Raw genomic sequence first — 12201 nt, forward strand, 5'->3', positions numbered from 1 at the left:
AGACCATGATGAAGTTGACATTATCACCTGGGGGTCCAGCAAGGATGAACCTGGTGCACAACTGAGACTGGTGCTTGATGAGACATGGAATATCAATTTGAAAGTAAATAAAGGGAAATATGAGTTTAGTATTAAGACCCTGACTTTCACAGGAGATGCCACATCAGAAGAGGGAGTGAAGTCTGATCCAAGAAAGACGTCAGCCATTGAAAGCGTGGAGAGGCCCCAAAACAAAGAGACATCTCTTGGGAATGGTGACTTACCTGACTAAGCTCATCCATCAACTGTCTACTGTGTCAGCACCACTTAGATCACTCCATGAGCAAAGAAATCACTGGATTTGGTCTCTTGAGTAAGAGGATGCTGAAAAAAAGTACTAACAAGAGCCCGTGCTGAAGTTTTATGATCCCAGTCTCAGCTGATGCATCCCGGTATGACTAATTGTATGCACTCAGGGTTGAGCTGAAGCCATTCTGTAAATAAAATGTTCCAGTGTTAAAACCACACTAGTTTGTCTTCATTCAGAACAAACATAACAGTGGGGAGGGCTTTACCTGTGATAGACTTGGCTATATTCACTACTTTTTGTATTTTTCCCATTCAAGGGCATTGGTGTTTCCTTACCAGGCCATGGTACAACCAGTCAGGATACTCTCCATCACGCATCTATAGAAGTTTGTCAAAGTGTCAGATGATATACCAAACCTACTCACACTTCTAAGAAAGTAGAGGCGTTGTTTTTCCTTCCTTGCAATGGCAGTTGCATGCTGGACTCAGAACAGATCCTCTGAAATGATAACACCAAGAAACTTAAAGTAGCTGACTCTCTCCATCTCTGATCCCCTGGTGAGTTTCTATGTGTATCTTGTAGATGGTAGCCTCAGCAATCAGAAGTGTCAGTATTGGAAGGAATGATTCTTTTGATTATTATTGGAATTCCATTCGTCCAGTCAAGTGGGGAGTTATTCTACTACAATCCTAACTTGTACTTTACAGATTGTGAAAAGATTCTGTATGTCAAGATATGAGTCACTCATCTCTGAACTTTGATGTACTAAAAATGTCCTCAGACATGCTAATTGCCTGGTCAATGATAATCCTTTTAACATAAAGAATTTACTAATGAAAATGGCATTAAATGTAACAGTTTGATGGTTATCCTCTCTCCTACTGGAGATATCCATGCCCTTGCAGACGAGGAATGTGAATTTTACGATCAGCCAACATTGAATATTGCCCAATAAAGGGCTGCTTCATTATCTGAGAGGATCCAAAATGGAATTAATAACTTCAAAATGATCAGTGAGCATCTCGACAAATAAGTTGATGATAGAGAAATGGCCATTGATGAGATTACTGGTAATATTGGAGCCTAGAATGCTGCTCTCATGAATTCCAAATTGCTGTCCTAAGAGGAGATGAATGAACTCCAACATCTACAACTATCTAGCCTGGTCTAGGGTATAATTTAATTAGTAAAAGCAGGTTTCAGGATACCAGTTTTACTATGGAACATACGTCCACACTAAGATGATAACTTGAAATCAAGAGCAAATACTTTCACCTCTAAAATTAAATGCCACTGTTCATATTTAAGCCAAGACCTGGAGCAGAATGTTCCTTGCAAAATCCAAACCAAAAATATTTGAAAACTTTTTCCAACACTTTGATAAAAACTGAGCATGATCTGGTGGTGCATTACTTGGCTGGTTAGAATTTGTCCTGCTTCTCATGGAAAAGACAAACAAAGGAGATCTTTCACACATAACAGTAAGTTTATAAAGAGTTGGATTTCATGGAAGCCATTGAATGGGAGACTGTCCAGGAAAGCATCAAAGCATTGAATCTGAAGGTGACCAAAGCTTCAGTGTTCAATGGGGTGACTTGTAGTGAAAAAGACCAAAGTTATAGAGCTAAGAAAATTATTAATTTGTAGTGTGAGAAGCTTCAGCTGCTGGTATTTATGTATTTACGTTCATTTATTCCATATCCGTACTTTAACCCCTAATTTTATTTTTTATATAATTCGTTATTGTTTATAATTACTGAATGTTTATGTTGCATGTCGCACCTTGACCAACACACCATAACAAATTCCTAATACACGGAAATGTAAGTGGCAAATAAAACTGATCCTTGATTCAGTCAGGGTGAGGTGAGATGTGAAATTACAGTCTGGATATGCCAGAGATAATGGCAGATCTAGAGCATTGGATTGGTGACAGGAGGACAATTGGGTGGTTGACCAGCAGAATGCACTGAACTCTTCCCCATTTTATGCTGAAGAGTCCTTTGACATTCCATGTGCCCCCTTCTAATCTGAATCTGAAACGTGAACTGCGGATAACACTCACTGTTTTGTGCCACAGGAACTACAGTCAACTAAAGCCTGGCAGCTACTGTGCAGTTCCAGCACTGTACACTCAAAAACATATACCATATTTATTCCTAATTAAAAGGTAAGGAATTAATTTCAAAAGGGATTGGTAAGAGTGATGAAATAACAGGATGTTATGGTGGCGTAGTGGTTAGCACGATGCTTTACAGTGCAGGTGACCTGTAAGGAGTTTGTATGCTCTTTATACCATGTGGGTTTTCTCTAGGTGCTCCAGTTTCCTCCCCAGTCCAAAGATATACTGGTTAGTAGGTTAATTGGTCATTGTTATTTGTCCTGTGATTAGGCTAGGGTTAAACTGGGGTCTGCTGGGCTACGTGTTTCGAAGGACTGGAAGGGCCATTGTTATCTCAATCAATAAATAAATAAAGATGGGGAACTCAGAACCATGTTTATTATCACTGACGTATGTGATGAAATTTGTTTTGTGTCAGCAATACAGTGCAATACATAAAATACACTATGTTAGAATAAGATATAACTTATAATATATAAGTTACAATACTTATATAAAAGTACAGGAGGAGAAAGTAAAAGTAAGGTAAATAATTAAGCTTCAGATCTGACTATTTAAACATCCGATCAAACACAGTTTAATGCTCAGTGCCAGAGAGGTTGATTATACGGTATTAATAACCAGCCCTAAGTAACTGCTGTGGCTTTCCTTTGTATCTATGACTCAGGTTCAGTAATTTCATGGCATTGGGTACATGCTGCTGGCAGAGCAGACAATAATAAGTTGTATCTGTATGTATGCCTGGAGCAGCTCATTGCCAATGGTATTTTTGTATATTTCCATTTCACTGTCTATCCTCCCTCTCTTGCAGTTATAGATTTATGAATTTGTAGCACTAACAATCAATACTGTTATTTCACCAGCAAGAACTTGATGCATTCTGAAGCTAATTTCAATTTGAATTATAGAAGGATAGTTAAGTTTATGCCAATTGGTGAAGCCCATCCTCTGATGTTTTATGCATATTTATTTTTAGTTGGAACAAAACCATGTTGTTGCTTAACTTTCAGGAATTTTACTGAACTCTTTTCCTTCAGCATATACTTGTCTTGGATATATTGTTTTTCAGAAATCTGGAAGGAGGCGAGTGTTCAAAATTATTTTCACTATCCTCTTAAAATGACTTAAAAAGGAAATTCTGGAACTGTACATAATTACAAATTTAATATTCAAAAACAGCAAGTCAGCAGCTTGTTATTTTGAACATTAACTTTGTAATTATGTGCAGTGGTCACTCAGGAGCAGTATGAAACCAGTCGTAAGTGCAGGAAAACAGTGATCATCATTGATTTCATTTCCTTCTAATGATTGTTACCAGGGTATGGCAAATTAGTGTGAAGGATGTAGGGAAATAGCATAAATTTATTTCATGTTACATGTAAATGTACCATTGCAGTGACCTCAGCCCAGTCTGCCAAAACACAAATACAGATTTGCCAACTTACTAAAGGAAAGAAGTTCTTCAGCTACCTTGAACTTGTTCAGCCTGCTCATCAAAATGGTTTTCCAGAGTGTGTTCACTTTGCACGCTAAAGGCTCCTTGGAGCCACAGGTGAAAAATGCATGTAGGTATGGACCAAAGCAAATGAACTTGCTCAGGAAGGCATGGTGCATTCCTCTGACAGAGTTACAATGCCTCCCCCATGGCATGTTTATCCAGTTGAAATGAGTGTATCATTGCAAATAAGAGAAAATCTACAGATGCTGGAAATCCAAGCAACACACAGTAAAAGCTGAAGGAACTCAGCAGGCCAGGCAGCATCTATGGAAAAGAGTAAACAGTCGACTTTTCAGGCCAAGATCCTTTTCCTGATGAAGGGTCTCAGCCCGAAACTTGGAGGGGTTCCTAAACTTTTTATGCCATGGAGCAATATCATTAAGCAAGGAGTCCATGGACCCCAAGTTGGGAACCGTTGTAACAGTGAAAGGTTACAGGTAAGTCATAATTGCGCAATAGCGATCCATAGATGATTGTGGTTTAAGCTTTATAAGATGCTAAATATTGAAGCTTGCAGATTAAAGAAACATCTGAAGTATAAGGGAATAGTTATTTGAAATACAAGGAAATAGCCATTGCCAGTCAATGGAAATTAAAATTACTTAAAATTTTGTTTATAGTATGTCTGAATGTTTTCTACCTTTGTTTTATTGTGTAGTATCAACTCTGCTAAAATTTCTTATTCCTTAATCGCCCATAACCTTGTAGGTGGAGTTAACAATTCTCTATTTAGATTTATAAGCATGGACATACTATAAATGGACACATATATTAAAAATTTCTATCTATGTTTAATGACTCAATATTATTATTGATATGAGGAAGTCATGCATTGAGCATTCCATGATGATTAATTATTCTGTTCATAATATAAAGTTTATCCAGAAATGAAGAAAAAGATTAGTTTACCTTAATTGGAGCCAACATTTTTGTGACATACCAAATTCTGTCATTCTTTGGGCTTAAATCTACTGCTGGCAGGAGCAAACACTATCTTTATAAATTAAATTTCATCCAAAGTAACCATTTTAACAATATAATCATTTCACTAACTAATTAATCATAAAATTGGTTTTAGATTTGTGACAAAATTCATTTATTTTTGGACATGCAATTATCGTTTTTTTGAAGATAAATGGAGTCTTACCAACAAATGATTTTCCCAGTCGTCTGTGTTGTGAGACTCCATACAAACTGCATGACTAGTCCACACTCCAGCATTCTTCTCCCTGACAATGCAATTGATCTTCTTCCCTCACTTGTTCAATTAACTTTTTAATCTTTCAATGGAATGTTTCTACCAAATTTTGTTCCAATTTTAATAACCAGCTATTAAAACTCAATTAATTTTCCACTCCTCTCTTCTTAGTTTACCAACTATGTTCAACCTCTTATCACTCTTACTAAGCCCACTTGCCAGAAAAAAACAATTCTAACAAAATCTGAATGAAAACCAAACAGATAAATGACTGCTCCTTTAATCTTCTTGGGTCCAAGGAGAAAATCCCATTTTCTGCATAAATGGAATGCCTCATCCCTAGGATCATCCTAGTAAACCCCTTCCATGCCTTCTCCATGAACTCGATGAACTTAGTAAAATTGTGACATTCATAATTATACAAGATATTCTAGGTGAGAACTTACTGGGAGTTTGACAAGCTTTAGCATGTTTTTATTTCTTTGTGCTGTCTTGAAGTAGCCATTGTTTTCTTGTCTGCATTATCATTTGGTTTTGCTATTTACTAAGGTATGGAAATATGCCTCCCAGGTCCTTTGTCAATCCAAATTTACCTCCAAAATGCTTTTTTTTCCAGTAGTTTTCCTACATCCAGCTTCACCTGCCATATTTCAACTCCATTCACCAACCTATCTAAGCTGAACAGTACAAACACAAGGAAGTCTGCAGATGCTGTAATCCAAAGCAACAGAATAAAAATGCTGGAGGAACTCAGTAGGTCAGGCAGCATCTATGGAAAAGAGTAAACAGTTGACATTTCAGGTACATTTGATATTTGAGATCCTTTTACAGGACTGAGATGGAAGGGGGACAATCCCGGACTAAAAAGGTCAGGGGAGGGGAAAGAGGCTAGCTCCCCTACATTGCTAAGGAAAGGAAAGGTACATCGCATCCGGAGTTTCTCCGGTTAGTGGACAATTTTCCTCCACACCTCTCTGACGTAGTGGGGAACCGTGTAGGAGGCAAGTTACAGCTGTGGTTTGCCATTGTCTTCTGCCGGGTGAGTTTCCAAACAGACCCAGCACGGATGGAAAGCATGCAGGGGAGCTGGCTGGATTCGAACTCAGGACCTTTCGTCCCGAAGTCTGACGCTGATGCCAGTATGTCACCAGCCGGGTCACATTGCTAAGACCCATCATAAATTGTGCCAAGAAGAGGCCACCTTCAGGGTGGAGGAGCAACACCTTATATTCTGCCTAGATGCCATCCAACCTGATGGCATGAACATTGATTTCTCCTTCCAGTGAACAAACTTACATCCCCCCCCCACTCCCTCTATTCCCCACTTTGAACATTTACTTCTTCTCGCATGCCTATTACTTCCCCGGGTCCCCCTTCTCCTTCCCTTTCTCCTATTGTCCGCTCTGCTCTCCTATCAGTTTTTTTTTCCAGCCCTTGACCTTTCCCACCCACCTGGCCTCACCTACCACCTTCCAGGTAGCCTTTTCCCCTCCCCCCACCTTTATTATTCTTGATGTTCCCTCTTCCTTCTCAGTCCTAGAGAAGGTTCTTGGCTCAAAACTTTGACTGTTTACTCTTTTCCATCAATGCTGCCTGACCTGCTGAGTTCCTCCAGTATGTTGTGTCTGAAGCTGAACAGTACATTCAGTTTTCATTTCTAAATAAAGTTATAACGCAATAGCAACTTACATTTCTTTTCTTATCTCATGAAAACTCGTTGTGTTTTGCTCCATGTCTCTTGTGTCATTTAATCTGTATGACCTTCTACTCTGCCACAGAATTCCCCTTTTATTCTATTCTCCCTGTTCACTTTCAACCCTTTTCTGGTCCTTGAACTTGTCCAAAGCCTTGTTTTGTTGCAAACATTGTCTAATTCTGACTAAATGGTCATTGATCTAAAATGTTAACTTTGTTTCTTTCTCTGGTGATGCTGCCTGACCTGTTGAGTATTGACTGCACTTTCTATTTTCATACAAAATACAAACATATCCTTAAAGTTGAAAATGAAATATTAAAATGTACAAAGTAGCCTTTTGCTTGTGTTATGAAAACCTTCTGTTGTGCCCTTTCCTTCACAATCCTCCTCCTCTATATGTTCTTTATTTCAACACTTGGTTAAAATCTACACATTCATTCCATTCTGATTAAAGGTAATCAAAATGATATATTGATCTTTGCTTCTATATATTTGGTTTTGATATCTCTCAGTATCCAACATAAGAAAACATGGAATAGAAGTTGGAGTAACTATACTGCTTTTCAAACGTGCTGTAATATTCAGTCAGGTCACAGCTCATTACCTGCTTCATATATATCTTCCCATCAATTCTCCATAGCCCTCGACTCCCTTATTGTCCAGCAATCAGTCTGATTACACTCAATTATCCATCCTCAATATACAGAAGCAGGGGTTTCTGAAAGTCTAACTGCTTTCTGGTTAAACAAATTTCATACATCATACTACTAAATGGAGTCATGGAGGGATAAGGCCAGATTGTTCGGCCCACCAGATACATGCTGACCATCAAGTACTCATCTTTACACTAGTCTTACCTTAATGCATTTTATTCTGGGGGAAAACCAGAGCATCCAGAGGACCCCATGTGACTTCAGGAAGAATATGCAAGCTCTAGACAGACATCCCTGGAGATCAGAGTTGAACTTGGGTCACTGGAGATGGGAAGCAACAGCTCTATCAGCTGCAACACTGTGCCACCCAGTAAGCTCCTTTCCCTGAGGATCTGACCAAGCTTTAGCCTTTCTAGCATGAGCACCCACTCCCTTCATCCCCCTCAACTATTCTGTCTGCTTTATTGTCATCATCTCTCGTTCTCCAAAAACCCACTGAGCAAACACCAAAATAAAACAAATACTGTACGGAGGATGCTGGAAATAATCAGAAAGTTAAGCTGCATCTATGGGAAAAGAAATAGTTAAGCTTTCCAATTGAAGACTCTTTGCTGGAACTAAATAAAGGTCCATCTTATTCAATCATTGCAGTGGTAACCACCTTCCCTAGTAACAATCACACATGTGAATACTGCAGATACTGTAAACGTTAAAGACAGAGAACATTGAAATGCAGGTTAGACAGCTCTCGAGGCTCTTGCAAAAGCGTTAACTCAAATCATTCACTTTTGCTCTTGCCCCACAGATGCTGCTCAACTTATTGAGTATTCCTAGCATCTTGTGTATATATTGCCTATTCTCTGGCACAGCTCTATGTTACATTATGAACAGAATAGCATCAAAGTTCTATTGAGCTTATAATTATTACTGTCTTGTTTATTATTAATTCATCGTACACGGCAGGTCCCCGGAACTCCCCGGCTCTTGCACGGCTTATATATAGTATATGGTGCGCCATGGTTCATTGGGAGTTGTAGTTCTACTCACATCATACTCCAGTCGATTGGCGATTGGTACTACAGCTCCCACAATACACGCCGTGTCCAGCCGCATGCGCAGTAGGAAGCTGCACTGCCAGGGCAGAATATGGTCCAAGCGCTCATAGGGAAGCCGGGGGAGGACGCAGCTGTCGCCGCTGTTGCTGCTGTTACCGGGTCGGAGGATCAATAACGAAGGAGAGAAAGAGAGACGAAAATGTCAGGCTCCACGTAAAGTGACCGGCAAGAAATACGGCGAAGGATTACTGTCCCCGCGATCAGCTTGCATGGGTTTTTAATCAATGAAATGTTTGTGCGTCTTCCATTCCACCGGCTCGTTCCCCAGTAAATGATGAAGAAGCAGTTCAATCGGATGCGACAGCTCGCCAACCAGACGGTGGGCAGGTTGGTACAGACTTGCGATGTATTATCCATATCTGTTATTTTATTGATGATAAATGCATTTAATGTTTGCATTCAGCGTCGTGGGAACATGCGAGGTGAGGGACTGCAGAGTTTTGCTGAGGAATGCAGACTGCTCTCCACCACCACCACCCCCCTTCCCCCGCACTCCCACCACCAACCTCCTGTTTCCCCGCTGTTGCTACTGCGCCCGTTCCGTCACTTTCAGCAGGAGCCGACACTGGGCGCTGAGGCTGCGATGAAAACGAAAGTGTCAGGCAGGCTCAGGGAGACCAGGATCTTAACCCATTCCTCATTTAGTGAGAACGTTCTGCTACACGTTGGGAAAAGGAGAACTCTACCACCTCCCCCCCACCCCGCCATCCGCAAAGACAATCTTGCGTTTGTCCCATCTGAACGCTCCTTCAGACTGAAATGAATGGAGACTTGAGCATTCGAGGGCATTAAATGTGTCAGGGATTGCAAAAGGGAATTGACCGTGTCGAGTTACGGGTTTGCGGTATTAAGGCACGACCCATATCTCAAGAGGGGGCGGTTACTGATGTACAAATACTGACACACCTTACGCATTGCTAGCTGTAAGGTGAGATACCGTATTTCGGGACTCTGTCGGAGGAGGGAGGTTTACTGTGATTAATGAAAAACACTTCACATATCTTGGGGAGAAAAAGACGGCAATCTCGACCTGTTTCCGCACACAGTGCATTCCACAAGGTGGCATTACACCATGTTTACGGGTTAGCAGGTACCCGCACTAAAAACAAGCACAAACAAGGCATTTGCGGCAGTTTCTCTGTTGCACGCGTCACTTGCTTTATGTTTCGCTCTCCATCATCAGGAAAGTAAAATATTTGCCCCCCCTCCCCCGTGTTCTTCAATAACTGCGAGGCAGAAGCGCGACCTGACCGCGCTCCTGATTCAAGCCCGCCTGGGACACTGGAGGCGGCTTTGGCCGCGGCCAACTCGGTAGCGCGCAGAGGTGCGAACATTTGGGGCAGAATACAAATCCGATCGATTCACGGGTTGTGCCCCATTTTTAGTGTCGGTAATGAAAACGTTAGCCGGCTTCCTTAGGGGAGAAGTGCGGCGTGGTTCAAATACACATTTTTACTATTTGACATGCTGTTGTGAACAGGGAAGGCAAGACAGTTATCCAAATGAGAACATACGCGCACCGATGTAATAAATGACTGACATTGCTGAAATACTTTACTAACGTAATGTTAGAAGTTGAGCTGATAATTACAGTCTAACTGGGCCTCCAAGTGCACGCTTTCTCCGGATTTTCTTAAATCTTGCTTCAAACCAGCACGCGCTTTAATAACTATGCTAAATAAAGGCAGACAGACGTGTGTATTATGTCCTAGGATAATGAATTGGTCCCCCTGTCAGGGCGAGCTGAAGAATTCTAACCTTTGAACAGTGAAGATAAAATATATTTTGGCGATATATTGCCTTCGTTGCTTCGTGCTCATTTGTCATGGCAACGGGTGAGAGAATGAAGCACTCGGTGATCGCTCAGCGTCACAGCACTGTCCCTGAGGAGTGTTTGAAATTTGAATGCAAATTCACACCTTACGAATTTTTAAAAAATCAAAAAATATCCAGGACCATGTAATTCCTATTTTGAGTAGTCATCGACGAACATCTGCTGAATAAATAATGTTACACTAAACAAAAATTCAAGTAAAAACGGACTACAGCGTTTGTGCCCCTGTGATCTTCAGATTTACACATTAACATTGACGCATTTAAGAGGAGGTTTGCTGTGAGTCTAGCAAACCTAGGAATGAGGGGCAGAGTGGTAAGATGTAATGTAAGTCGGAACCTATAATGACAAGCTCAAACAACCTGGCTAAGGGGCTTGGTTTTGTGCTGGAGCAACTATGTGACAGGGATTGTGTTTAATCTTCCTGCTCAGAAAGATATACATTCAACGACTGAAGTGGGGAGATTGCATGTTTTCCTCACATATACATTCATGGATTCCTTTTAGGTGGGCATACTGTTGGTTCTGCAAACTAGCAGGGATGGGGTATAGAGAAAGAACCAGTGCCACTCAAAGTCTGTCAGACCGGGAGATTTACATTAGTTTGTGTGACTGCAAGTGCACCTTGGGCAGCCAAATGTCCCAGGAGCAACAAATTGTGGCTGAACACTGCTAGGCCTCCAGGGGAACTCACTGCACTGAATTGTTGTCTGCAATGCAAGAGTGTGGCCTCTTCTGCTTCCCCAGGAGGGACTGCATTTCCAAAGCTGATAACAAAGCAGATCCATTCTTAGTTGGTGTCCTGTCATTGCTTGCCTGGGGATGCAGGATCATCTGTATGTTCTCTGCTTACGTGTGTGTGTGTGTGTGTGTGTGTGTGTGTGTGTGTGTGTGTGTGTGTGTGGGGGGGGGGGGGGGTGGTCCTATCCCCATAAGCTCTATTGGGAACTGTTGGGCATTTTGAGGCTGGGCACTCCGAGATCCAGACTAACATGATGTTCTTCCCCTAGAAGTTCTGCAGTCTCTCCTTGTCTCCGGTTTTGGATGGGGAAAGGGAAGTTCATGATTGGTAGTGATTTCATGTTGTTACATATAACATCTTCTCTAAAACTAAATGGTTCTGGATAAAGCATGGTAATGTCTGTTTCACATGGGCTCTCATACCTTACTGACTTAGCTTTCATTTTGCAGCAAGTTGAATGTCACAGAAAAGGGTTCCCGTACCACAGACTGTTGGAAGTTAATTTACAAGACTGCATTTCTAGCAAATATTGTATTATAAACTTGGTTGAAGCAACTTAGATGCTTGTTGTTAGAATATGAAAGGACTGAATGGAACACTGCTAATAACTTTCTGTTGCCTGCAAGTTATGTGTATTTTGTTTTGAATTATTGTAACTAGTCTTAAATTTTAAAATTTACTGATTTACCAGTTATTCTTGACATTGTGTATGGTATTTCACACAAGACAAATGTACTTGCTATTAGCAGTGAATAATTGTTTTTGTAAAATATACCACAGATGTTTGTAATGCAAACAATTCCAGGTGTTGAATGTGAATACTTAAGTTATACCAGGAAATGTATATTTTCGGAAAGTTTAGAACTTTGAATGTTTTGTATCAGGCAAATTTTAAATTTATTGTTTATTTTTTTACCCCTCCTGATTCCCATTGCTTGTTTCATCTTTTGTGTGCATGTCATCAATCTATTAGTGTGTATCAGTGTGCTGGTGCAGCCAGCGGTACTGCTGACTCACAGGTTTAACAATCTGGATTCAATCCTGACCTCCAGTA

At 40.7% G+C, this 12201-nt stretch overlaps 2 protein-coding genes across 11 annotated transcripts in view; one reads left to right on the forward strand and one right to left on the reverse strand.

Annotated features, from left to right (window-relative positions):
• fbxw10 (F-box and WD repeat domain containing 10) overlaps positions 1–12201 on the reverse strand; it is a 377757-nt gene that overhangs the window by 113474 nt on the left and 252082 nt on the right. The gene's annotated exons all lie outside the window — the stretch shown is intronic.
• Positions 8570–12201, forward strand: part of arhgap44a (Rho GTPase activating protein 44a) — a 310890-nt gene continuing 307258 nt past the window's right edge. For 2 of the 4 annotated variants that reach the window (XM_072242166.1, XM_072242168.1), the window contains exon 1: positions 8570–8898. In XM_072242166.1, the coding sequence (XP_072098267.1) occupies positions 8843–8898 (56 nt within the window). In that variant the 5' untranslated portion in view covers positions 8570–8842. The remainder of the gene's footprint in view (positions 8899–12201) is intronic. The other 2 variants (XM_072242169.1, XM_072242172.1) reach the window with 2 other exon arrangements.

Source organism: Mobula birostris, chromosome 24 (assembly GCF_030028105.1).
Source record: "Mobula birostris isolate sMobBir1 chromosome 24, sMobBir1.hap1, whole genome shotgun sequence".
NCBI lineage: Eukaryota > Metazoa > Chordata > Chondrichthyes > Myliobatiformes > Myliobatidae > Mobula > Mobula birostris.